Genomic DNA, 26,731 nt, shown 5'->3' on the forward strand with positions numbered 1-26,731 from the left:
TGGAAGGATAACGGATTACTCACTCCACGTCGCACGGACCTCAATTATATTGTAATAATCCAACAGGACGTCTCTTGTCTTGTTTGCTACTGTATACTCCATTTACAGCCATGCCATGGTGTTCTGGAAGGTTGTTGGTTGATGAATTAGAAAATTGATGATCAAACTAACGTTGGTTGCTCTTTTGTTGACCAAACTTTAACATTTGTTATTGCGTGAACATCAAACTTTAACTACTACTACTACAAGAGAGCAAAGCGAGAAAATGATATCCAAAAAAAAAATAAAATTGAAGAAGAGAGTACATCCACTTTTAACGCATGCATATCAATGATGATCGAAAAGGACTTATTATTATTATTATTATAAACAATGAAAAGAAATTTTGATGTAATGACATTCTTTTTTTTTTCTTTTCAAAACGATAAAATTTTTTATTGATATGTCAAAACTATATAATATCTGAACATTGACACAAACATCTTTACAAAAATGTAACTTGACACTTAAGAAAGCTTATTCATTTAAGTACATACAAAAGTTTAATCTCTCCATACTCCATAATCATGTATACACATGAGAGGGGCCTCTAGTATTATTTTGCTTCAATGCATTTGCATGTGCCGCCTACCAAACAAAATTAATTGATTAATTTGGACGCTTTTCATATCATATCATACCCCTCCTCTCCTCTCCTCTCACATAATCATATAGCTCCTAGTGTTCTACTCACTGAAATAATCACACCAGCTATACCAGTATCCCTTCCCGTACCCGTACCTGCACCCGCAACCGCACCCGCACCCGCACCCGCACCCGTGTCCATAACTACCATAACAGCGTGGCAGGGGCATGGGACGCCAGTACCCACAGTAGCATGGTCCCCCTCCGTACCCTTCCAAACATGGGACACAGCGGAACACCACTGGAACTAGCGGGTGCGAGCACGGCTTGGCCTTTTCCGGCACCGGGGGCTTCTCATCGGGTTTAGGCTCCTTCTTGGGCTTTTCCGGCACTGGGGGCTTCTCGTCGGGTTTAGGCTTCTTCTTGGGCTTTTCCGGCACTGAAGGCTTCTGGTCGGGTTTAGGCTCTTGGGACCTCCCAGGCTCCACGATCTCAATGCCCTTAATGACTTTGCCACCCTTGCAACATAATTTGTCGCGGATTTTCTCCGGGCTAGAGCACACCACGGTGATGGTCACCAGATTTTGCTTCTCATCATATACCTGGTCTCGGATTTCTCTTGCCCAAAAAAATTGAGCATCACCCAAAAAAAAAAAAAAAACTCAAATTCTTGTCCACACAAAATAAAGCCCCTAACTGATCACTAGTAGTTCATAAGCCACATTACCTAACTTCTGTTCAAAAATGACCCCAAAAAGGAAAAAAGAAAAAAGAAATTGTAACTCATGGTGGTGCACATGCCTATGTACGTAGTCGGTGGAAAAGTGGATGTCCTCCAACCAACTGTACTTGCACTAAAGAACTACTAGTGTACTGGTAATGAAAACATAAGAGATAGAATTGATAATTATAAGGGACTCACGAGGAAATTTGCAGAGGATTTTCTTGACCTTCTTGTAGCAGCAGGGGCACTGAAGATCGACCTTGAGTCTCATTTAACAGTGAACTGTATGGTTGCATATTATCGGAGCAAAATAATCAAGCTCGATCCACATGTGTATTAACACTGACGGAGCCAAGGGGATTGATGGGGACGTGGCCTCTTAATTTTTGAAAATTTTAATTCATAGCGTGTAAATATATGCGTAAAATTAAAGTTGGTCCTCCTAATTTTTTATAATTTTAATTTATATTATGAGAGTTTATATATATGTCCGTGGAAATCATTTTGAGCATAACATCTTGAGATAATTTTATTATGAAAAATTTTGGCCCCTAGAAAAAAAAAATCCTGGTTAAATCACTGTGTATATTTGTAACAATCAAGAAATGTAAATTATATGGTACTAATAGTTTAAGCTGAGAGATCTGGCAAGAGATCTTAACATAAAACGAAGTATATCTCACGTCGTAGGTGCTGTGATAGACTTGCAATTAAAATTTCCAGATTGAGCAAACACCAAAAAGGGGGGGGGGGGGGGGGGGGGGGGGGGGAAGGATGCAAAACAATATCACGAACATTTGAGGGATGGTTTGGAAAGCTAGCAAGAGAATCGGCTTACCTTCGCAGCCATGGTTTATGAGGGAGGCAGTCAGTGGCGATGGGTGGATCTGATCAACAATCCGCAGCCCAATGCTAAACGTTGGAAAAGAGAAGTTTTTTTTTTTTTTGTTTTTTTTTTTTTTTTTGGGGGGGGGGGGGGGGGGGGGGTGGGGGTTGTCGGAGAAGGAAGAGAAAGGAAGTGGGAAGGGATGTAGGCAGCAATATACTAAACTCGATGCTAATAAATGGCCGAATCAGATAGTAGGAGCCTTTTAGGTAGAGAAAAGTGCGAGGACTTCATGCAGAAAGATAGCAAACGGATAGCATGCAGTACTAGTCTAAATGAACTGAAAGGGCCGTTGAATTTTGATACCATCATCAAGATGTCTGCTTTCTAGTAGTATGACGTAAGGTAAGGTAGGTATTAGTGCTGGTAAATAGAATGAGTGGCTCGAAAACTCGATTGAACTCGACTTAATAAGACTCGAACTCAACTCATCAATTTTAATAAACGAGTCAAGTTTGAGCTAGAAATTTCTTCAGTTAATTAACGAGCCAAGTAAACTCGAATCATTTGTTATTCAAATAGCTCACTTGGGTTCAATAAAAAAGGATATATATATATTATTTTATAAGTCAGAAGAATAGAAACTGGAAATTATAGGTTTTTGTTCTCGAACTCGTGCGAGCTCGGCTCGTTTGTTGTAAACGAGTCGAGCATGAGCTCGAACTAGAATCATGTCCCATTTGGCAAGTCAATTTCAAACGCATTCCAAGACTCGTCTGTTTAGTCAAGCGAGCTCAAGTCTAATGAGCTCGACTTAATAAGGCTCGAACTCAACTCATCAATTTTAATAAACGAGTCAAGTTTGAGTTAGAAATTTATTCAGTTAATTAACGAGCCAAGTAAACTCGAATCATTTGTTATTCGAATAGTTCACTTGGGCTCAATAAGGAAGGACATATATATCATTTTATAAGTCAGAAAAACAGAAACTGGAAATTATAGGTTTTTGTTCTCGAACTTGTGCGAGCTCAACTCGTTTGTTGTAAACGAGTCGAGCATGAGCTCAAACTCGAGTCATGTCCCATTTGGTGAGTCGAGTTCAAACGCATTCCAAGCCTCGTCTGTTTAGTCAAGCGAGCTCAAGTTTATTGAGTTCGACTTAATAAGGCTCGAACTCAGCTCATCAATTTTAATAAACGAGTCAAGTTTGAGTTAGAAATTTATTCAGTTAATTAACGAGCCAAGTAAACTCGAATCATTTGTTATTCGAATAGTTCACTTGGGCTCAATAAGGAAGGACATATATATCATTTTATAAGTCAGAAGAATAGAAACTGGAAATCATAGGTTTTGTTCTCAAACTCGTGCGAGCTCAGCTCGTTTGTTGTAAACGATTCGAGCATGAGCTCGAACTCGAGTCATGTCCCATTTGGTAAGTCGAGTTCAAACGCATTCCAAGCCCCGTTTGTTTAGTCAAGCGAGCTCAAGTCTAGCTCGAGTTAAGCACGATGGCGGTCAAATACTCGGCTCGATTAATAGCACTAGTTATATATGGTAAGGCTAATTCCTTAAATTATATCTGAAAAAAAAAGTCAGTCAAACATTGCTCCAATGAGAATGATGTACCAAATTATGCCTACCGTGTGCTGACGAAATATGGCAAGGCAAAAAAGTTTATTTTTAAAAAAAAACGACTGACACTACCGGGCTTAGTCAACATGGTAGAACAAGTCAAGTAAAAAAAAAAGGGCTTGACAGATTCTTTTCTGGTAGAGGATATCACGATTCTGTAGCTTTTCATCGGAATTTTTTTTTTACAAAAAATGCTGTCCTTTGCCGTGCTAAGTCAGCATGGCAGGGGTGTTTTTTTAATTATTATGAGCAGATCAGATGTTGAAGAGGGTGAAGAAACAGTTTTGGAGGTTGTTCAAGTGTGTATTGAACTGTAGTTCTGATGGCAGTAGGAGTCAACTGATTTTCAAGCGCTTGTCTTTTTATTTCTTTTTGTTTTTCCTTCTCCTTGTACTACATGGAATGATTGCCATTTTGAGCATCATTCTCATGAGTTATTAGATGTGTAAATTGTCTATGAGTACAAGGTGTAATTTACTGGGCACATAGTTATTGGTATATGCATTTGACTCTCTTCTTCAACATTTGATCGATTTTTTTTTCAACTATAATCTAAGGAATTAGGCAAATGGTGGCTTTGAATTGCTGAATTGTGCGGAGGAGTGACACTGTATCCTCCCTCCATCAACGTCGATACTCCGTTGCTGGTTTTGATATGCCCACCTCCTCACCTTGCAAAAAATTACCTCATCATTCACATATTCCCAATTCCCACAAAAGCACGACTCTAGTCACGTAAGGTCTTATAGTAATTATCCATGCATCTCCCCCACATGGTGCTATCACTATTTTTTTTCTTTTGGGTTTTTTGGGGTGTGGCAAATTGTGCAAATGATTTAATTTCTTACTCTGCATATCTGTTAAGCGGACTGTTAACAAAACATTTCAAAACAAAAAAATAGGCACTCTGTTAGTGTTAACAATATACCCCCACCAAGTCCTCATAGGGGTGATCCAGCGGTAAGCGGGTTGTTAAGGACCCTTGAGGTCCTGGATTTGAAACTTACCCTGGACTACTTAAACCTCTGTGACTCGCCCGGCGTCGCTGCGTGGGGCCATGGTGCAGCACTCCGGTTTGATGTGCCGACTCGGATCCTAAGGATTCGAGTCGGGGCATGTTTTGGGTTATCAAAAAAAATATATATTCCCCCACCAAAAACAAGGCGCTGCGGAATTTAATTGGGACGCTTGTTATATAAGCAAACATTCAAAGAGGACGCGTATTTCAATAGTAGTCGGACGAATCAGTACTCTAATCATGCTGAGATTTAATTAATGGTCACAAAATTATTATTATTTTAAAGATATTTTTTTTTGCGCTAACAGGTTTAGATTATACTGCATAATATGAATTCAAATTAAGATAATTTTTTCTACACTAACAGGTTTAGATTATACTACATAATATGAATTCAAATCTGACATATGTGACATATATTCAAAATTGTTAGTATAAAAAATTACTACATTTTTAATGTACAAAATATTAATCCGTATTTTAAGTAGACAATGTATGAGTTTGCTAGCTAGGTCCAAAGGCTTTTTGCTTCTATGTTTCCTGATATGCTCCTAAAATTACAGTTACCTTTATCGGCAGCCAAAAGAGGAAAAAAAAAAAAGGAAGTAAATCGTACAAAGTATGAAAAAAGCCAAAAGCAAATGAGGAAGGCCGAGGAAAGACTCTTACATGCACTTTTAACGCAACTACATCATTGATCGGAAAGGACTTTTATTATATTATTATTATTATAAACAATGAAAAAAACATTTTGAGGTAACGACATTCATTTGGATACATACGAAAGCTTATTGTAATTGACTTCCAACTTGAATAAGTCCCCACGTCTCTCTCCATACTCCGTAATCATATACACATTAGTATTATTGTCTTCTTCCTTGTATATACTATAGGTCCTATGAGCGGCCTAAGGCCCTAACTACACAATGCTAAGGAGTATTTTTTTGCTTCAATGCATTTGTATGTACCGCCCACCAACTGCTCACGGCTTTGCTTGTACAGTTTTTTATTTTTATTTTTATTTTTTTTATCAATACGATAGATTATCCTACGCTAAAGGAGAGGGAGAGGACCTAAAGAGATTCAAGGATAATTTGGAGGGGACTGAACTACCACCGAATCAGACGGGTGCGTAATCCGCTTGTACTAGTTCCTTCCTCTGCGAAAATAGGAGGAATTCATGTGCTGTTATGAAACAACTAAAAGTGTGGATGTCCCTTTGTATTTCTAAGAGAATTAATTCTTGATTTATTGCTACATTATGTATAGAAGTTACAATCCATAAATCTATTCATGTAGTGGAGAAACCATTTCATAGGGTTTTTCGTATTCTTGTACTAATGGGTGTTTAATATAATTGATGTACCTTTAATCTTATAGTACCTATATATAGAGGTACATTGACATCTTTTTGGTGGACTTTTGTATTAGTTGGAATACAAGAAAATCACTCTCCATTGCTTTACTTCTTTCTCCAATATTTTACTTGATATTATAGTAGTTTATTTTATTAATTTTACAACATTTGCGTGTGAAACATCAATTTTGTTTTTCTTTTAACAAAAGAGTTGGGCCAACGGGCCTCTTTACTTCCAGGCTTTTGCTAAATTTTTTCTTGGATTTCATTTGGACTTTGGATGGGTTTTTGTATGGTCATTTAATTGGGTTAGAAACAAATGAAAATCTTTTACTATTTTTCCTCCATTTAAAAATCCATTTTTCCTTTTTCTTTTTGCATAAACCTACAAAGCAAAATTAAAATAATTACTTAAACAATTTATAAGTGAAAAATTAAAATAAAAATAGTATATTTAAAAATGAGAAAAATTTGGTATCTACAACAACTACTGCTAGATAACAAAGTGAGAAAATGAAATCCAAAAAAGGAGAAGAAGATGAAGAGAGTACATTCACTTTTAATGCATATCAATGATAATCTTAAAGGAATTTTATTATATTATCATTATAAACAATGAAAAGAAAATTTGATGTAACGACACTCATTGTAGACACCAAAATTTTAAATTTTTATTTTATTTTATTTTTTTAGTTGATTTGGTTTTAATTTTTGCTTATCTTATTTTTATTAAGAAAATTTGTTTATTATTAATTAACTGATTCATTGGAAAAAAAAAAAAAAGAGAGCAAGCTCATGCACTTTAAGTTGCACAAGATCCTAGCCCTTTCTCCGTATCACATTTCAAGCAGAAATCATGCACGGAAGGACACTCCATTTTTCATTGATTTTTGTTGCTCCGTTGGATCAAGCCAGTACATGATCACCTGGCTTTGATTCAACAACATAAAAGGTACAAAATCAAATGCCATCTGATGGTTTGATAGGAAGAGCCAAAATGCAGCTCCAAATCTCATCCCTTGGTCTTAGGTTACGGGGGGATTTCGGATGCCTATATAAAAGAGAGAAATGAGAGGGTTTGAGGGGAGGAGAGGTTGTCGGCTGTGGGTAGGAAAAAACCAGAAGGCTAGAGGGGGGTTTTTGGAGAGAGAGGTAACGGCAGAGAAAATCTGGGAAGCGAGAGACAGGAGGAAGAAACCGAAGGGAAACAAAGAAAGTGGGGTCGGATGACGGCTGAAAGAAAAGGCTAGGTTTTGAGAGAGAGTTTGGGGGGAGGTTTTGATAGAGAGAATCAGGAGAGTGAGGCGGGCGGCTGAGCAAAGAACGAAAAAAAGGAACAACGGAAAAGGGAGAGCTTTGGTGAGAACCAGAGGGAAAAGCTACGGGTAACAAGAAAGGGGAGACCAGAGGAAGGAAACCAGAAATGGGAGGGTTGAAAGGAAAAGAAACGGAGAGAGGGCAGGAGGGTGACGGCGGAATAGAAGAAGAAAAACCGAGAGAGAAAGCGGAGAGAGAAAGAGCCGAGAGTGAGAAAGAGCTTGAGGGTTGGAAAAGTAACGGGGAGAGTGAGAGGGAGAGCTGGAGAAGAAAACTAAAAAAGAAAGAAGAAAGGAGCTTCAGCCACTATGGGGAGCAAGGAAGAAGGAACGTGAACCCAACGAAGTGCAGCCTCCAATCTCAGGCCAAGAGAGATAATCTCCGTTTCAGCTTCTAGGTATCTGATAGCCATTGCTTTTCACCCCTTGTGTTTTGGAATTGCAAATGCCGACTTCAACATCTTCCTTTTTGCTTCCGAAAATATTGATAAAAATCAAAACTTTGACTTGCTGTTTGCTTCTTGTAGTGATACTAAGCATGTTGGTAGCCATGATAAGTAGAATCAGATTTGCTAAAGTGAAGCCTGGTTTCGTGTCTTTTGTTGGGGTCCCTGTTGAGTCGATATGCATCAATGTTTTGTCTAATTCGGCTGAAACTAAAGGCTCATGGTTGCTGTTTTCTTGTCATTTCTCCCTTTTTGCTTTCTGTCTATTCTTTATACAATGATCTGTTCTTTTTCCTGTAAATTTGGGTAACCTAGTTGAGTCTCATTTTCGGTGGCTATGCTGGGATTTGAGGTATATGAGACAAAAATGATGGGTTCGGTTTGGAAAGTCCATAGCAGAAAATCTGCTGCAGCGTCGTCCATGTCGACTTGGCTACATTGTTTTTCTTCCTTTTTGTTCGTTGTTGTTGTTAATTGAACTATCATGGCTGTGTTTGTTTCAGTTTAGGAAATGTTCAGTCAGAGTATTAGGAAAATGAAGCTTTGTTTAAATTTGCTAATGGAATTTGTGGTCCTCTTGTTTGGCTGAAGTTACAAGCGCAAAAGCTGCTGCAATAAGCATGAAAATTTTCGGCTTATTGCAGCAGTACATGCGGACAGTTGTTGCTCCCTTTGGTTTGCTGAACTTGTGGTTTGGTTAACATGTTCCTTTTGTCTGTTGTTTGACTGTTATGTCATAAACATATCAGCTATCGATTAGTTTTGAACCTGGGGGGAATGTTAACTATGCATTTAGTATCCATTTCTTGTCTAGGTTCAATGTCTGGAAGAGCTAAAGTTTCTTGCTCATAAGCATAGCCCATTTCTTGTTTCTCTATGATGATTTCAGTGTTAGGTTGAAGAGTGGCATGTGTTTCTTTTGTTTTTGTTGAAAGTTTTAATTGGCCGTTGCAAATAGATGATAAATATAGCTCCGGTGCATTTTTTTATATACATATATGGTCGCACTTTCAAACCATTAGGAAGCACTGAACTTAGATTTCGCAGAGAGCCCGTGGTTGAGTTTCTTGCTCTTCCACGATTCCTTTTTCTTTCTTTTGAGTGTTAGCTCACGTTCTTTGTAATTCTGAGATGAATTGGGTCTTGTGTTTTGATTAAAAGTTGATGCTTGCCAATGATATATTTGATTGGCTATCAAATGCCGCATATTGCAAAAGTGGTAGAAGAAAGTTGCAGTGGCCAAAAGCCTTCGCATGCATGCATGAACAAATCTGAAATTTGCAATTTGACCTCTACATTTTCATAAAATTCTGATTAGGCCCTAAAATTTTCTGATATTTGCGATTTGGTCCTCAGCAGTTTTAATTTCGCAACTTCATTGCTTTTTTACTTCAATTAACCACCATACATCGTTTAAACTGCATTTAATGCATAATTTTAAAGGCTTTAGGACCAATTGAGTTTGTGTTTGTATATTTTCCTTAATTTTCTCAACTAAAGTGATGCCTTGACATTTTCTTTTATTTTAGAGGGTAAATAAGTAATTTCACTCTATTAGGGCCCCAACGCACGAGAGGTACACCCTATTCCTTATTTCTCACTTTATTTGACCCTACGTGCCCTATGTGACTTTACGTGTTTAATTGCATGCCTCTTGAATATATATTTATTTATTTCATTTATTTATTTATTTGCTTTATTGGCTTTAGTTTTGTATATTTATTTTAGTTCAATTTTGATCATTTGAAAGGCACTTGAATGCCAAATTTGCAATAGTTAGGTATTTAATCATTTATTCTATCTCATTTTCCCCTTTTAGATTGTAGTAGGCCCCCCTCAAATGTAATAGTTAGGGCTTATTTGCCTTGCGTGATTTGCATGCTTACTTGCTATGTGTTATCGTTTTTCTAGGATTTAGCATCTAGATAGGCATGCTTATGTGTTATGTGAATTACGTGCTCACATGCCTACTTGTTTTAACTATGCCCATTTACTTGTGTATATATGGTGAATGCAAATGTACGATATAACCGTGGCTAGTCCAATGCTAGTCATGGTTACTTATTCCCGATCGCTCACAAGTCCAATGCTTGTGAGAAAGCGTTAGTAAAGGGCTAGTCCAATGCTAGACCCAATAGGGCCGTCCCTCGCTAGTACATACTCGCATGCCCTCACTACATTTCATGCATTTGTTAGTATTTTTACATTTTTGCATGATCCTTTCCCCTTTTCCCACATTCTAAGTATGATCTTTAGGACTTTGCATTTCACTCTAGTCATTAGGGTCATTTGCTTGATTAGTTTAGGGAGTTACTCTTTTGGTAAAGGGGATGGACGAGTTTGGCTACACATAGCCTTAGCACGCTCATTCTTTTTCTAACCAAAAGGAAAAGCAAAAGTCACGATTTAGGGTCTCCCCGTACCTATCTTGCTCGCATTTCTCTAGGGTTCATGCATTTCATTTATCCACTATTATTTTGCACTCTCACTTCATATTCTATCCCTTTTTCTACATTTTTCACTTCACACAACTCTTATTTTGCACATTTTCACTCTACCACTTGCACTTTATATACTACCACTGAGCACACATACACTTCACACTGCCACTTTACATACCTCACCTTGCACCACCATTTGCACACTCTCACTTACACACTATTATTTTTATTATTATTTTTTTCACTTCACACAAGCTCATGTTTTCACACATTGCATACATTCATTTCATTCATTCTTTTGTCATTAGCATTACTCGTGACCTCTTCGAGGGCTTATCCTTGGCTATCACAACTCATGTGATTTAGTCCGTTCGAGCCTCTAAGAGATATTTGTCCCTTCCGATTCCTCATTAAGTTTAGGATTGCATTCATATTAGTTACATCCAAATGCTATACAGCTTTTGGTTAGAAATTAGGAAAATCATGACTAAATCATGCAACTAACTTAGGCTAGGTTGCGAAGGTGCCTTAGACATTGTCTTTGCCTTCCCTCTCTTCAACTGTGACCCCCGAACCATTTTTCTCTGATTTATCGTAGATTTTGGAGTCAATCTAAAAAGGTTTTACATTTAAATCCATATTTTTTGGGTGATTTGGTACACCCTAACTCAATACCAAGTGGCGACTCCTACATTTTACCAAAACCTTTTTAGATTACTATCTTTGGCCAAAACGTCGCATTTCAAAGTCCCATGGCCTTTCCCTTTCATTTTCACACACATCACCATTTTTCAAACCATACTTCACTCACTTATCATATTTTTATTTTATTAAAAATGGGGCGCGACAGTTGGCGACTCCACTGGGGACTTCCTAAATGGGTCCGAGCACTTGATTTAGTTATTCTTTTCCTTTTTTACCCTTTTCATGTATGGCATTTGGATGTTTAGGGTTGCATTTTCTCTTTTTTAGGATTTTTCCATATCGCGCGTATCAACTCACTCCCTCACTCATTTGCGTACGTTTGATTTGATGGATGGATGGTTTATTTATGCTATCCCGCGCTTTGCATTGCATTTGGATGGGGGGACATTACCCTAGGGCCTCGCGTTGGTTCTCGATCCCTCCCCTCCAAACGGCACACTAGCATATGTGCATACGCTTTATTTTTTATCCCTCATTTATTTTCCTTTTAGTGGCTTGTCATGCCACTCCTCCCTATTAGAATTAGGCGACCCACTTGGACGTGTGATCGCGACACGATGTATGCGTAGCATGATCCGAGGGGTCACTCAATCTTCCATTCTAAGTTTTGGGTTGATAGCCTTTAACTTTTAGTCGAAAGTTGAGGATTTTTGATAGTTTCACTCAGACATGTAGCCGTGACACGATGTGTGCATAGCAGTGTCTGGGGAATCGCTCGAACCACCGACAAAGAACCTTGGGATTGATGACCTTTGGTTTCCAAGTCTGAAAGTTCGGGGACCTAAAACCTATCGAGTTTAGATGCATTAGTGAGCCAATACCTCATGCATCCATGATAGTTTACCTAGGGTAGAGTCTGTCTTACCCTATTAGAGACACTATTCACGAGGGGAGGGATCCAACCCCTCTTTTCCTTTTATTGCTTTATCTCTTTATATTGCCTTGCTACAAATGTGTTATGTGTATTTGTCTGATTGAACTAACTTTTCTTGATTTTTGACTCCATTGCATTCATAAGCCCTAGAAAATAAGAGTTCTGGTAAGGTAATCTCTAGGAGCCTACCCCGTTTGATGTGACACGTTTGAATTCAATACTTCGCATTTGTAACATTTATACATTTCATTTTAGGCTCACCCCGGCATACAAAAAAAGGGGTTCTTTTAGGTCACGTTTCATTGGTGTACTGCATATTTACGCGCTTTGATAAAATGGCATCATGCATAAATCTTAGAAAAGGAATGCCATTTAGGGGATCCCGTGTTAGGAATAAGCCACCTCGTGTCTCGGATACTTAATCCAAAAGACTGGCACGTTTACATTTCGTATCATCCAAAGGGGTAGTGCACGAGATAAGGTAAGACCGACTTTTTCCTGATAATACAATAACTTTGGCACATTAGGATATAAGTATCTAACAATCATCTTTTGGCCATTTAACATACATGGTAAACATCCCTTGCGTAAAGGACATTAATTTGAAGAAATTTACAAATGGTCACTCATGGTTGAGACGATAAACATATTGAGACCAAATCTTGATTCTAGAAGACTCATAGACTAATGCATCGCAATGATTTTTTGAAACTACCAATGGGTAGATAATTCAATCAATTTTTGAATAAACCATCAATTTCATCCAATCCATTTTGTCAATTAATTCAATTTTAGGACAATCTAATCATTTTTTAATAAATCATCAACTCCATTTCATTCATTTGGCCAATTTGCCCATTTTTAGGGCAATCGAGTCGATTTTTGAAGAGATCATCAATTTCATTCAATTCAGTTGACCAAGTCTACCTATTTTTAGTGCAATTCGGTCGATTTTGAATAAATAATCAATTTCATCCTATCCGTTTGACCCGCTTTTTCCCCTTCAGGGTTTAAGTCTAAGATTCACTGAATAAATTAGTCGAGACATTGCAATCCTTTCAAGAGTAGACTCTTTTTTACATCATTTTATGTGTTGATCAAAGCAAGCAATCCATTCGGACTTTGTCCTCATTTTTAGGACAAATGTCTCTTCTCATTCCAATTGACCAAATTTGTTAAAATTATTTTTTTCACTCAATAAGTTGGTCGGATTCATCAGGTATTGTATAGTGCCTACCCCAGAGGATTGCATTTTTCATGTTAGGCCTACCCTTGACATAAAAAGGGCTCCCCCATAGGACATGTATACCGATTTTACAATTTTGCTTACTAACTTTGGGTATTTTTTTTTCTTTTTATTTTTTCTCCTCCCCTTCATTTATAAAAGATGTTTCAAGAAGGTGAAAATATTTTTCTATATCTGATAACGATTTTTATCAAATAAATCTTGAAAATTCCAATTATCACTTGATTCTTGGGCAAACCCTACAAATTGAAGAATCTATCTGGAGGCGCTAGGCTAAAACACCTAAGAGACTTCATAATTGTTTGTCAAGAAAAATTTCTAATTTGTTAATACATTTTTGTTCCAAAAGAAAAGAGGACAAAAAGTGTGTTTATGTGGAGCACTTTAGAAATTTTTCTCTTCTCATTTGTATTATAATTGAACAAGAAATTTTGTTTCAAACTTTTTCAGCAATAAAGTTTTCATTTGGATAATTATTGTTTTGTGTATAATCATGTATATTTCATTCTTTATTGGCTATTTGAGGGATTTCATGATAAATTTTAAGAAATAAGACTAAAGTGAGATTTTTTCAACCTCTAGCCTGAAAATTCACAAGTGTATGCTTTCTAAAATCCTTACATATACTAGATTAGTGATCTGAATTATACAATAAGAGTGCTCAAAATTAAAAAGAGGTCATTCAAAAGACCCAATGAGATACCTTTTCCTCCTTCACTGTACAGTTCATATTTTTTGCCCACTTCTATTAGCTCCCCCCAAAATCAGTCACATTGATTGATAAATTGCAAATTGGGGCAATCTTTGCTTGAAAATGTCCACTGTATTTAACCGATTCAATCCACATCTAAGTGAAAGCAAAAATGTACATTATTCTTATTTATTTTAAAAATTTGGAATGATACTTCAAGCGTTCGTTTCTCTATCTATATAGATTTCATCATTTGCTCTCCTATTTGAGCCTTCAAAGAATAATTTCGTTTCAAATAAGAGCCTTAATGATCACTACCCTACATTAGAAGATTTTCAAATATCAAATGGGAGTGAATTCTCAATGAGCATTTCATTACTTTGGTTGTCATGAAGCGTAAGAATGATGCCTTGGCCATCGTTTCTACAATCTAAATACTATTCATCTCTTGCATCCTCATTTGAACTAAAATAGGTGGTTCTTTTTAAGGCACCTAAGATCGCACCCCACACCGGGGAAGGAGATTGAAGAATTTTTCAAGGAAAAGAGAGAAAAAGGAAAAATGCTAAAATTTAAAAAAAAAAGAGAGAACCACAAATTGGGGAAATTTGGTTCTATCTGGGCTTCAATTTTGAAAAGAAGAGTATTGTCCGACGGATCACTTATGTTGCATAGATATGGATGAACAGGAGTCTTCCTCAGTCAATTAATTCAGATACATGCAAAAAAAAAAAAAACAAAAACAAAAAAAAATCGCATTAATGAAAGTTTCCTTTCAGAGTTAATGTAAGGAACGGAATAAAAAGTCAGGCCCTCTTCTTTTCCAATCAAACATTCTATCCCTAGAATAAATTATTTTGTCTGGCAAACCCTGAAAATCGCAAACCCCACACCGGGGCAAGTTTAAATTGAAAAGGAAAGAAAAGTCTCAAGAGGTGAAAAGTGATAAAGCAACAAAAGCAAAATGAAAGAAAAGAAAACCTTGATCAAGCATAAATTGGGGCAAATTTTAAAAATTTCGAAGGAATGGAAGAAGGCCGAAGAAGAAAAATCAAGATCAGAAAAGAAAGAGAAAAGAGAACAAAATGAAAGAAAAAAGAGCCTCAATTGAGAATTATGTGAGACAAAAATGATGGGTTCGGTTTGGAAAGTCCATAGCAGAAAATCTGCTGCAGCGTCGTCCATGTCGACTTGGCTACATTGTTTTTCTTCCTTTTTGTTCGTTGTTGTTGTTAATTGAACTATCATGGCTGTGTTTGTTTCAGTTTAGGAAATGTTCAGTCAGAGTATTAGGAAAATGAAGCTTTGTTTAAATTTGCTCATGGTGTGGTCCTCTTGTTTGGCTGAAGTTACAAGCGCAAAAACTGCTGCAATAAGCATGAAAATTTTCGGCTTATTGCAGCAGTACATGCGGATAGTTGTTGCTCCCTTTGGTTTGCTGAACTTGTGGTTTGGTTAACATGCTCCTTTTGTCTGTTGTTTGACTGTTATGTCATAAACATATCAGCTATCGATTAGTTTTGAACCTGGGGGGAATGTTAACTATGCATTTAGTATCCATTTCTTGTCTAGGTTCAATGTCTGGAAGAGCTGAAGTTTCTTGCTCATAAGCGTAGCCCATTTCTTGTTTCTCTATGATGATTTCAGTGTTAGGTTGAAGAGTGGGATGTGTTTCTTTTGTTTTTGTTGAAAGTTTTAATTGGCCGTTGCAAATAGATGATAAATATAGCTCCGGTGCATTTTTTTATATACATATATGGTCGCACTTTCAAACCATTAGGAAGCACTGAACTTAGATTTCGCAGAGAGCCTGTGGTTGAGTTTCTTGCTCTTCCACGATTCCTTTTTCTTTCTTTTGAGTGTTAGCTCACGTTCTTTGTTATTCTGAGATGAATTGGATCTTGTGTTTTGATTAGAAGTTGATGCTTGCCAATGATATATTTGATTGGCTATCAAATGCCGCATATTGCAAAAGTGGTAGAAGAAAGTTGCAGTGGCCAAAAGCCTTCGCATGCATGCACGAACAAATCTGAAATTTGCAATTTGACCTCTACATTTTCATACAATTCTGATTAGGCCCTAAAATTTTTCTGATATTTGCGATTTGGTCCTCAGCAGTTTTAATTTCGCAACTTCATTGCTTTTTTACTTCAATTAACCACCATACATCGTTTAAACTGCATTTAATGCATAATTTTAAAGGCTTTAGGACCAATTGAGTTTGTGTTTGTATATTTTCCTTAATTTTCTCAACTAAAGTGATGCCTTGACATTTTCTTTTATTTTAGAGGGTAAATAAGTAATTTCACTCTATTAGGGCCCCAACGCACGAGAGGTACACCCTATTCCTTATTTCTCACTTTATTTGACCCTACGTGCCCTATGTGACTTTACGTGTTTAATTGCATGCCTCTTGAATATATATTTATTTATTTCATTTATTTATTTATTTGCTTTATTGGCTTTAGTTTTGTATATTTATTTTAGTTCAATTTTGATCATTTGAAAGGCACTTGAATGCCAAATTTGCAATAGTTAGGTATTTAATCATTTATTCTATCTCATTTTCCCCTTTTAGATTGTAGTAGGCCCCCCTCAAATGTAATAGTTAGGGCTTATTTGCCTTGCGTGATTTGCATGCTTACTTGCTATGTGTTATCGTTTTTCTAGGATTTAGCATCTAGATAGGCATGCTTATGTGTTATGTGAATTACGTGCTCACATGCCTACTTGTTTTAACTATGCCCATTTACTTGTGTATATATGGTGAATGCAAATGTACGATATAACCGTGGCTAGTCCAATGCTAGTCATGGTTACTTATTCCCGATCGCTCACAAGTCCAATGCTTGTGAGAAAGCGTTAGTAAAGGGCTAGTCCAATGCTAGACCCAATAGGGCCGTCCCTCGCTAGTACATACTCGCATGCCCTCACTACATTTCATGCATTTGTTAGTATTTTTACATTTTTGCATGATCCTTTCCCCTTTTCCCACATTCTAAGTATGATCTTTAGGACTTTGCATTTCACTCTAGTCATTAGGGTCATTTGCTTGATTAGTTTAGGGAGTTACTCTTTTGGTAAAGGGGATGGACGAGTTTGGCTACACATAGCCTTAGCACGCTCATTCTTTTTCTAACCAAAAGGAAAAGCAAAAGTCACGATTTAGGGTCTCCCCGTACCTATCTTGCTCGCATTTCTCTAGGGTTCATGCATTTCATTTATCCACTATTATTTTGCACTCTCACTTCATATTCTATCCCTTTTTCTACATTTTTCACTTCACACAACTCTTATTTTGCACATTTTCACTCTACCACTTGCACTTTATATACTACCACTGAGCACACATACACTTCACACTGCCACTTTACATACCTCACCTTGCACCACCATTTGCACACTCTCACTTACACACTATTATTTTTATTATTATTTTTTTCACTTCACACAAGCTCATGTTTTCACACATTGCATACATTCATTTCATTCATTCTTTTGTCATTAGCATTACTCGTGACCTCTTCGAGGGCTTATCCTTGGCTATCACAACTCATGTGATTTAGTCCGTTCGAGCCTCTAAGAGATATTTGTCCCTTCCGATTCCTCATTAAGTTTAGGATTGCATTCATATTAGTTACATCCAAATGCTATACAGCTTTTGGTTAGAAATTAGGAAAATCATGACTAAATCATGCAACTAACTTAGGCTAGGTTGCGAAGGTGCCTTAGACATTGTCTTTGCCTTCCCTCTCTTCAACTGTGACCCCCGAACCATTTTTCTCTGATTTATCGTAGATTTTGGAGTCAATCTAAAAAGGTTTTACATTTAAATCCATATTTTTTGGGTGATTTGGTACACCCTAACTCAATACCAAGTGGCGACTCCTACATTTTACCAAAACCTTTTTAGATTACTATCTTTGGCCAAAACGTCGCATTTCAAAGTCCCATGGCCTTTCCCTTTCATTTTCACACACATCACCATTTTTCAAACCATACTTCACTCACTTATCATATTTTTATTTTATTAAAAATGGGGCGCGACAGTTGGCGACTCCACTGGGGACTTCCTAAATGGGTCCGAGCACTTGATTTAGTTATTCTTTTCCTTTTTTACCCTTTTCATGTATGGCATTTGGATGTTTAGGGTTGCATTTTCTCTTTTTTAGGATTTTTCCATATCGCGCGTATCAACTCACTCCCTCACTCATTTGCGTACGTTTGATTTGATGGATGGATGGTTTATTTATGCTATCCCGCGCTTTGCATTGCATTTGGATGGGGGGACATTACCCTAGGGCCTCGCGTTGGTTCTCGATCCCTCCCCTCCAAACGGCACACTAGCATATGTGCATACGCTTTATTTTTTATTCCTCATTTATTTTCCTTTTAGTGGCTTGTCAGCCACTCCTCCCTATTAGAATTAGGCGACCCACTTGGTCGTGTGATCGCGACACGATGTGTGCGTAGCTTGATCCGAGGGGTCACTCAATCTTCCATTCTAAGTTTTGGGTTGATAGCCTTTAACTTTTAGTCGAAGGTTGAGGATTTTTGATAGATTCACTCAGAAATGTAGCCGTGACACGATGTGTGCGTAGCAGTGTCTTGGGAATCGCTCGAGCCACCGACAAAGAACCTTGGGATTGATGACCTTTGGTTTCCAAGTTTGAAGATTCGGGGACCTAAAACCTATCGAGTCTAGATGCATTAGTGAGCCAATACCTCATGCATCCATGATAGTTTACCTAGGGAAGAGTCTGCCTTACCCTATTAGAGACACTATTCACGAGGGGAGGGATCCAACCCCTCTTTTCCTTTTATTGCTTTATCTCTTTATATTGCCTTGCTACAAATGTGTTATGTGTATTTGTCTGATTGAACTAACTTTTCTTGATTTTTGACTCCATTGCATTCATAAGCCCTAGAAAATAAGAGTTCTGGTAAGGTAATCTCTAGGAGCCTACCCCGTTTGATGTGACACGTTTGAATTCAATACTTCGCATTTGTAACATTTATACATTTCATTTTAGGCTCACCCCGGCATACAAAAAAAGGGGTTCTTTTAGGTCACGTTTCATTGGTGTACTGCATATTTACGCGCTTTGATAAAATGGCATCATGCATAAATCTTAGAAAAGGAATGCCATTTAGGGGATCCCGTGTTAGGAATAAGCCACCTCGTGTCTCGGATACTTAATCCAAAAGACTGGCACGTTTACATTTCGTATCATCCAAAGGGGTAGTGCACGAGATAAGGTAAGACCGACTTTTTCCTGATAATACAATAACTTTGGCACATTAGGATATAAGTATCTAACAATCATCTTTTGGCCATTTAACATACATGGTAAACATCCCTTGCGTAAAGGACATTAATTTGAAGAAATTTACAAATGGTCACTCATGGTTGAGACGATAAACATATTGAGACCAAATCTTGATTCTAGAAGACTCATAGACTAATGCATCGCAATGATTTTTTGAAACTACCAATGGGTAGATAATTCAATCAATTTTTGAATAAACCATCAATTTCATCCAATCCATTTTGTCAATTAATTCAATTTTAGGACAATCTAATCATTTTTTAATAAATCATCAACTCCATTTCATTCATTTGGCCAATTTGCCCATTTTTAGGGCAATCGAGTCGATTTTTGAAGAGATCATCAATTTCATTCAATTCAGTTGACCAAGTCTACCTATTTTTAGTGCAATTCGGTCGATTTTGAATAAATAATCAATTTCATCCTATCCGTTTGACCCGCTTTTTCCCCTTCAGGGTTTAAGTCTAAGATTCACTGAATAAATTAGTCGAGACATTGCAATCCTTTCAAGAGTAGACTCTTTTTCACATCATTTTATTTGTTGATCAAAGCAAGCAATCCATTCGGACTTTGTCCTCATTTTTAGGACAAATGTCTCTTCTCATTCCAATTGACCAAATTTGTTAAAATTATTTTTTTCACTCAATAAGTTGGTCGGATTCATCAGGTATTGTATAGTGCCTACCCCAGAGGATTGCATTTTTCATGTTAGGCCTACCCTTGACATAAAAAGGGCTCCCCCATAGGACATGTATACCGATTTTACAATTTTGCTTACTAACTTTGGGTATTTTTTTTTCTTTTTATTTTTTCTCCTCCCCTTCATTTATAAAAGATGTTTCAAGAAGGTGAAAATATTTTTCTATATCTGATAACGATTTTTATCAAATAAATCTTGAAAATTCCAATTATCACTTGATTCTTGGGCAAACCCTACAAATTGAAGAATCTATCTGGAGGCGCTAGGCTAAAACACCTAAGAGACTTCATAATTGTTTGTCAAGAAAAATTTCTAATTTGTTAATACATTTTTGTTCCAAAAGAAAAGAGGACAAAAAGTGTGTTTATGTGGAGCACTTTAGAAATTTTTCTCTTCTCATTTGTATTATAATTGAACAAGAAATTTTGTTTCAAACTTTTTCAGCAATAAAGTTTTCATTTGGATAATTATTGTTTTGTGTATAATCATGTATATTTCATTCTTTATTGGCTATTTGAGGGATTTCATGATAAATTTTAAGAAATAAGACTAAAGTGAGATTTTTTCAACCTCTAGCCTGAAAATTCACAAGTGTATGCTTTCTAAAATCCTTACATATACTAGATTAGTGATCTGAATTATACAATAAGAGTGCTCAAAATTAAAAAGAGGTCATTCAAAAGACCCAATGAGATACCTTTTCCTCCTTCACTGTACAGTTCATATTTTTTGCCCACTTCTATTAGCTCCCCCCAAAATCAGTCACATTGATTGATAAATTGCAAATTGGGGCAATCTTTGCTTGAAAATGTCCACTGTATTTAACCGATTCAATCCACATCTAAGTGAAAGCAAAAATGTACATTATTCTTATTTATTTTAAAAATTTGGAATGATACTTCAAGCGTTCGTTTCTCTATCTATATAGATTTCATCATTTGCTCTCCTATTTGAGCCTTCAAAGAATAATTTCGTTTCAAATAAGAGCCTTAATGATCACTACCCTACATTAGAAGATTTTCAAATATCAAATGGGAGTGAATTCTCAATGAGCATTTCATTACTTTGGTTGTCATGAAGCGTAAGAATGATGCCTTGGCCATCGTTTCTACAATCTAAATACTATTCATCTCTTGCATCCTCATTTGAACTAAAATAGGTGGTTCTTTTTAAGGCACCTAAGATCGCACCCCACACCGGGGAAGGAGATTGAAGAATTTTTCAAGGAAAAGAGAGAAAAAGGAAAAATGCTAAAATTTAAAAAAAAAAGAGAGAACCACAAATTGGGGAAATTTGGTTCTATCTGGGCTTCAATTTTGAAAAGAAGAGTATTGTCCGACGGAGGGTCACAATTATGTTTGCGCATAGAATGGATGAACAGGAGTCCTTCCTCAGTCAATTAAATTCAGAAATACATGCAAAAAAAAAAAAACAAAAACACAAAAAAAAAATCGGCATTAATGAAAGTTTCCTTTCAGAGTTAATGTAAGGAACGGAATAAAAGTCAGGCCCTCTTCTTTTCCAATCAAACATTCTATCCCTAGTTATCCCTTTTGAACCTTCAGAATAAAATACTTCATTTGGCAACCCCTGAGAATCGCAAACCCCACACTGGGGCAAGTTTGAATTGAAAAGGAAAGAAAAGTCTCAAGAGGTGAAAGTGATAAAGCAACAAAATCAAAAGAAAAAAAAAGAAAAAACCTTGATCAAGCATAATTGGGCAAATTTTAAAAAATTTCGAAGGAATGGAAGAAGGGCCGAAGAAGAAAAATCAAGATCAGAAAAGAAAGAAGAAAAAGAACAAAATGAAAGAAAAAATTTAGCTCAATTGAGAATTATGGTGAGACAAAAATGATGGGTTCGGTTTGGAAAGTCCATAGCAGAAAATCTGCTGCAGCGTCGTCCATGTCGACTTGGCTACATTGTTTTTCTTCCTTTTTGTTCGTTGTTGTTGTTAATTGAACTATCATGGCTGTGTTTGTTTCAGTTTAGGAAATGTTCAGTCAGAGTATTAGGAAAATGAAGCTTTGTTTAAATTTGCTAATGGAATTTGTGGTCCTCTTGTTTGGCTGAAGTTACAAGCGCAAAAGCTGCTGCAATAAGCATGAAAATTTTCGGCTTATTGCAGCAGTACATGCGGACAGTTGTTGCTCCCTTTGGTTTGCTGAACTTGTGGTTTGGTTAACATGTTCCTTTTGTCTGTTGTTTGACTGTTATGTCATAAACATATCAGCTATCGATTAGTTTTGAACCTGGGGGGAATGTTAACTATGCATTTAGTATCCATTTCTTGTCTAGGTTCAATGTCTGGAAGAGCTAAAGTTTCTTGCTCATAAGCATAGCCCATTTCTTGTTTCTCTATGATGATTTCAGTGTTAGGTTGAAGAGTGGCATGTGTTTCTTTTGTTTTTGTTGAAAGTTTTAATTGGCCGTTGCAAATAGATGATAAATATAGCTCCGGTGCATTTTTTTATATACATATATGGTCGCACTTTCAAACCATTAGGAAGCACTGAACTTAGATTTCGCAGAGAGCCTGTGGTTGAGTTTCTTGCTCTTCCACGATTCCTTTTTCTTTCTTTTGAGTGTTAGCTCACGTTCTTTGTTATTCTGAGATGAATTGGATCTTGTGTTTTGATTAGAAGTTGATGCTTGCCAATGATATATTTGATTGGCTATCAAATGCCGCATATTGCAAAAGTGGTAGAAGAAAGTTGCAGTGGCCAAAAGCCTTCGCATGCATGCACGAACAAATCTGAAATTTGCAATTTGACCTCTACATTTTCATACAATTCTGATTAGGCCCTAAAATTTTTCTGATATTTGCGATTTGGTCCTCAGCAGTTTTAATTTCGCAACTTCATTGCTTTTTTACTTCAATTAACCACCATACATCGTTTAAACTGCATTTAATGCATAATTTTAAAGGCTTTAGGACCAATTGAGTTTGTGTTTGTATATTTTCCTTAATTTTCTCAACTAAAGTGATGCCTTGACATTTTCTTTTATTTTAGAGGGTAAATAAGTAATTTCACTCTATTAGGGCCCCAACGCACGAGAGGTACACCCTATTCCTTATTTCTCACTTTATTTGACCCTACGTGCCCTATGTGACTTTACGTGTTTAATTGCATGCCTCTTGAATATATATTTATTTATTTCATTTATTTATTTATTTGCTTTATTGGCTTTAGTTTTGTATATTTATTTTAGTTCAATTTTGATCATTTGAAAGGCACTTGAATGCCAAATTTGCAATAGTTAGGTATTTAATCATTTATTCTATCTCATTTTCCCCTTTTAGATTGTAGTAGGCCCCCCTCAAATGTAATAGTTAGGGCTTATTTGCCTTGCGTGATTTGCATGCTTACTTGCTATGTGTTATCGTTTTTCTAGGATTTAGCATCTAGATAGGCATGCTTATGTGTTATGTGAATTACGTGCTCACATGCCTACTTGTTTTAACTATGCCCATTTACTTGTGTATATATGGTGAATGCAAATGTACGATATAACCGTGGCTAGTCCAATGCTAGTCATGGTTACTTATTCCCGATCGCTCACAAGTCCAATGCTTGTGAGAAAGCGTTAGTAAAGGGCTAGTCCAATGCTAGACCCAATAGGGCCGTCCCTCGCTAGTACATACTCGCATGCCCTCACTACATTTCATGCATTTGTTAGTATTTTTACATTTTTGCATGATCCTTTCCCCTTTTCCCACATTCTAAGTATGATCTTTAGGACTTTGCATTTCACTCTAGTCATTAGGGTCATTTGCTTGATTAGTTTAGGGAGTTACTCTTTTGGTAAAGGGGATGGACGAGTTTGGCTACACATAGCCTTAGCACGCTCATTCTTTTTCTAACCAAAAGGAAAAGCAAAAGTCACGATTTAGGGTCTCCCCGTACCTATCTTGCTCGCATTTCTCTAGGGTTCATGCATTTCATTTATCCACTATTATTTTGCACTCTCACTTCATATTCTATCCCTTTTTCTACATTTTTCACTTCACACAACTCTTATTTTGCACATTTTCACTCTACCACTTGCACTTTATATACTACCACTGAGCACACATACACTTCACACTGCCACTTTACATACCTCACCTTGCACCACCATTTGCACACTCTCACTTACACACTATTATTTTTATTATTATTTTTTTCACTTCACACAAGCTCATGTTTTCACACATTGCATACATTCATTTCATTCATTCTTTTGTCATTAGCATTACTCGTGACCTCTTCGAGGGCTTATCCTTGGCTATCACAACTCATGTGATTTAGTCCGTTCGAGCCTCTAAGAGATATTTGTCCCTTCCGATTCCTCATTAAGTTTAGGATTGCATTCATATTAGTTACATCCAAATGCTATACAGCTTTTGGTTAGAAATTAGGAAAATCATGACTAAATCATGCAACTAACTTAGGCTAGGTTGCGAAGGTGCCTTAGACATTGTCTTTGCCTTCCCTCTCTTCAACTGTGACCCCCGAACCATTTTTCTCTGATTTATCGTAGATTTTGGAGTCAATCTAAAAAGGTTTTACATTTAAATCCATATTTTTTGGGTGATTTGGTACACCCTAACTCAATACCAAGTGGCGACTCCTACATTTTACCAAAACCTTTTTAGATTACTATCTTTGGCCAAAACGTCGCATTTCAAAGTCCCATGGCCTTTCCCTTTCATTTTCACACACATCACCATTTTTCAAACCATACTTCACTCACTTATCATATTTTTATTTTATTAAAAATGGGGCGCGACAGTTGGCGACTCCACTGGGGACTTCCTAAATGGGTCCGAGCACTTGATTTAGTTATTCTTTTCCTTTTTTACCCTTTTCATGTATGGCATTTGGATGTTTAGGGTTGCATTTTCTCTTTTTTAGGATTTTTCCATATCGCGCGTATCAACTCACTCCCTCACTCATTTGCGTACGTTTGATTTGATGGATGGATGGTTTATTTATGCTATCCCGCGCTTTGCATTGCATTTGGATGGGGGGACATTACCCTAGGGCCTCGCGTTGGTTCTCGATCCCTCCCCTCCAAACGGCACACTAGCATATGTGCATACGCTTTATTTTTTATCCCTCATTTATTTTCCTTTTAGTGGCTTGTCATGCCACTCCTCCCTATTAGAATTAGGCGACCCACTTGGACGTGTGATCGCGACACGATGTATGCGTAGCATGATCCGAGGGGTCACTCAATCTTCCATTCTAAGTTTTGGGTTGATAGCCTTTAACTTTTAGTCGAAAGTTGAGGATTTTTGATAGTTTCACTCAGACATGTAGCCGTGACACGATGTGTGCATAGCAGTGTCTGGGGAATCGCTCGAACCACCGACAAAGAACCTTGGGATTGATGACCTTTGGTTTCCAAGTCTGAAAGTTCGGGGACCTAAAACCTATCGAGTTTAGATGCATTAGTGAGCCAATACCTCATGCATCCATGATAGTTTACCTAGGGTAGAGTCTGTCTTACCCTATTAGAGACACTATTCACGAGGGGAGGGATCCAACCCCTCTTTTCCTTTTATTGCTTTATCTCTTTATATTGCCTTGCTACAAATGTGTTATGTGTATTTGTCTGATTGAACTAACTTTTCTTGATTTTTGACTCCATTGCATTCATAAGCCCTAGAAAATAAGAGTTCTGGTAAGGTAATCTCTAGGAGCCTACCCCGTTTGATGTGACACGTTTGAATTCAATACTTCGCATTTGTAACATTTATACATTTCATTTTAGGCTCACCCCGGCATACAAAAAAAGGGGTTCTTTTAGGTCACGTTTCATTGGTGTACTGCATATTTACGCGCTTTGATAAAATGGCATCATGCATAAATCTTAGAAAAGGAATGCCATTTAGGGGATCCCGTGTTAGGAATAAGCCACCTCGTGTCTCGGATACTTAATCCAAAAGACTGGCACGTTTACATTTCGTATCATCCAAAGGGGTAGTGCACGAGATAAGGTAAGACCGACTTTTTCCTGATAATACAATAACTTTGGCACATTAGGATATAAGTATCTAACAATCATCTTTTGGCCATTTAACATACATGGTAAACATCCCTTGCGTAAAGGACATTAATTTGAAGAAATTTACAAATGGTCACTCATGGTTGAGACGATAAACATATTGAGACCAAATCTTGATTCTAGAAGACTCATAGACTAATGCATCGCAATGATTTTTTGAAACTACCAATGGGTAGATAATTCAATCAATTTTTGAATAAACCATCAATTTCATCCAATCCATTTTGTCAATTAATTCAATTTTAGGACAATCTAATCATTTTTTAATAAATCATCAACTCCATTTCATTCATTTGGCCAATTTGCCCATTTTTAGGGCAATCGAGTCGATTTTTGAAGAGATCATCAATTTCATTCAATTCAGTTGACCAAGTCTACCTATTTTTAGTGCAATTCGGTCGATTTTGAATAAATAATCAATTTCATCCTATCCGTTTGACCCGCTTTTTCCCCTTCAGGGTTTAAGTCTAAGATTCACTGAATAAATTAGTCGAGACATTGCAATCCTTTCAAGAGTAGACTCTTTTTCACATCATTTTATTTGTTGATCAAAGCAAGCAATCCATTCGGACTTTGTCCTCATTTTTAGGACAAATGTCTCTTCTCATTCCAATTGACCAAATTTGTTAAAATTATTTTTTTCACTCAATAAGTTGGTCGGATTCATCAGGTATTGTATAGTGCCTACCCCAGAGGATTGCATTTTTCATGTTAGGCCTACCCTTGACATAAAAAGGGCTCCCCCAT

General features: G+C 36.9%; 1 protein-coding gene across 3 annotated transcripts in view; it reads right to left on the reverse strand.

Annotated features, from left to right (window-relative positions):
- Positions 1-506: 506 nt before the first annotated feature.
- Positions 507-26,731, reverse strand: part of LOC113781954 (protein PYRICULARIA ORYZAE RESISTANCE 21-like) — a 55,413-nt gene continuing 29,188 nt past the window's right edge. Inside the window, exons 1-3 of one of the 3 annotated variants that reach the window (XM_027327839.1) lie at positions 2,187-2,293; positions 1,547-1,630; positions 507-1,240 (exon numbers count right to left, since the gene is read on the reverse strand). In XM_027327839.1, the coding sequence (XP_027183640.1) occupies positions 726-1,240; positions 1,547-1,619 (588 nt within the window). In that variant the 5' untranslated portion in view covers positions 1,620-1,630; positions 2,187-2,293 and the 3' untranslated portion in view covers positions 507-725. Of the gene's footprint in view, positions 1,243-1,546; positions 1,776-2,186; positions 2,294-26,731 lie in introns of those variants that run through there. The other 2 variants (XM_027327837.1, XM_027327838.1) reach the window with 2 other exon arrangements.

This window comes from Coffea eugenioides, chromosome 9 (genome assembly GCF_003713205.1).
Source record: "Coffea eugenioides isolate CCC68of chromosome 9, Ceug_1.0, whole genome shotgun sequence".
NCBI classification, from domain to species: domain Eukaryota; kingdom Viridiplantae; phylum Streptophyta; class Magnoliopsida; order Gentianales; family Rubiaceae; genus Coffea; species Coffea eugenioides.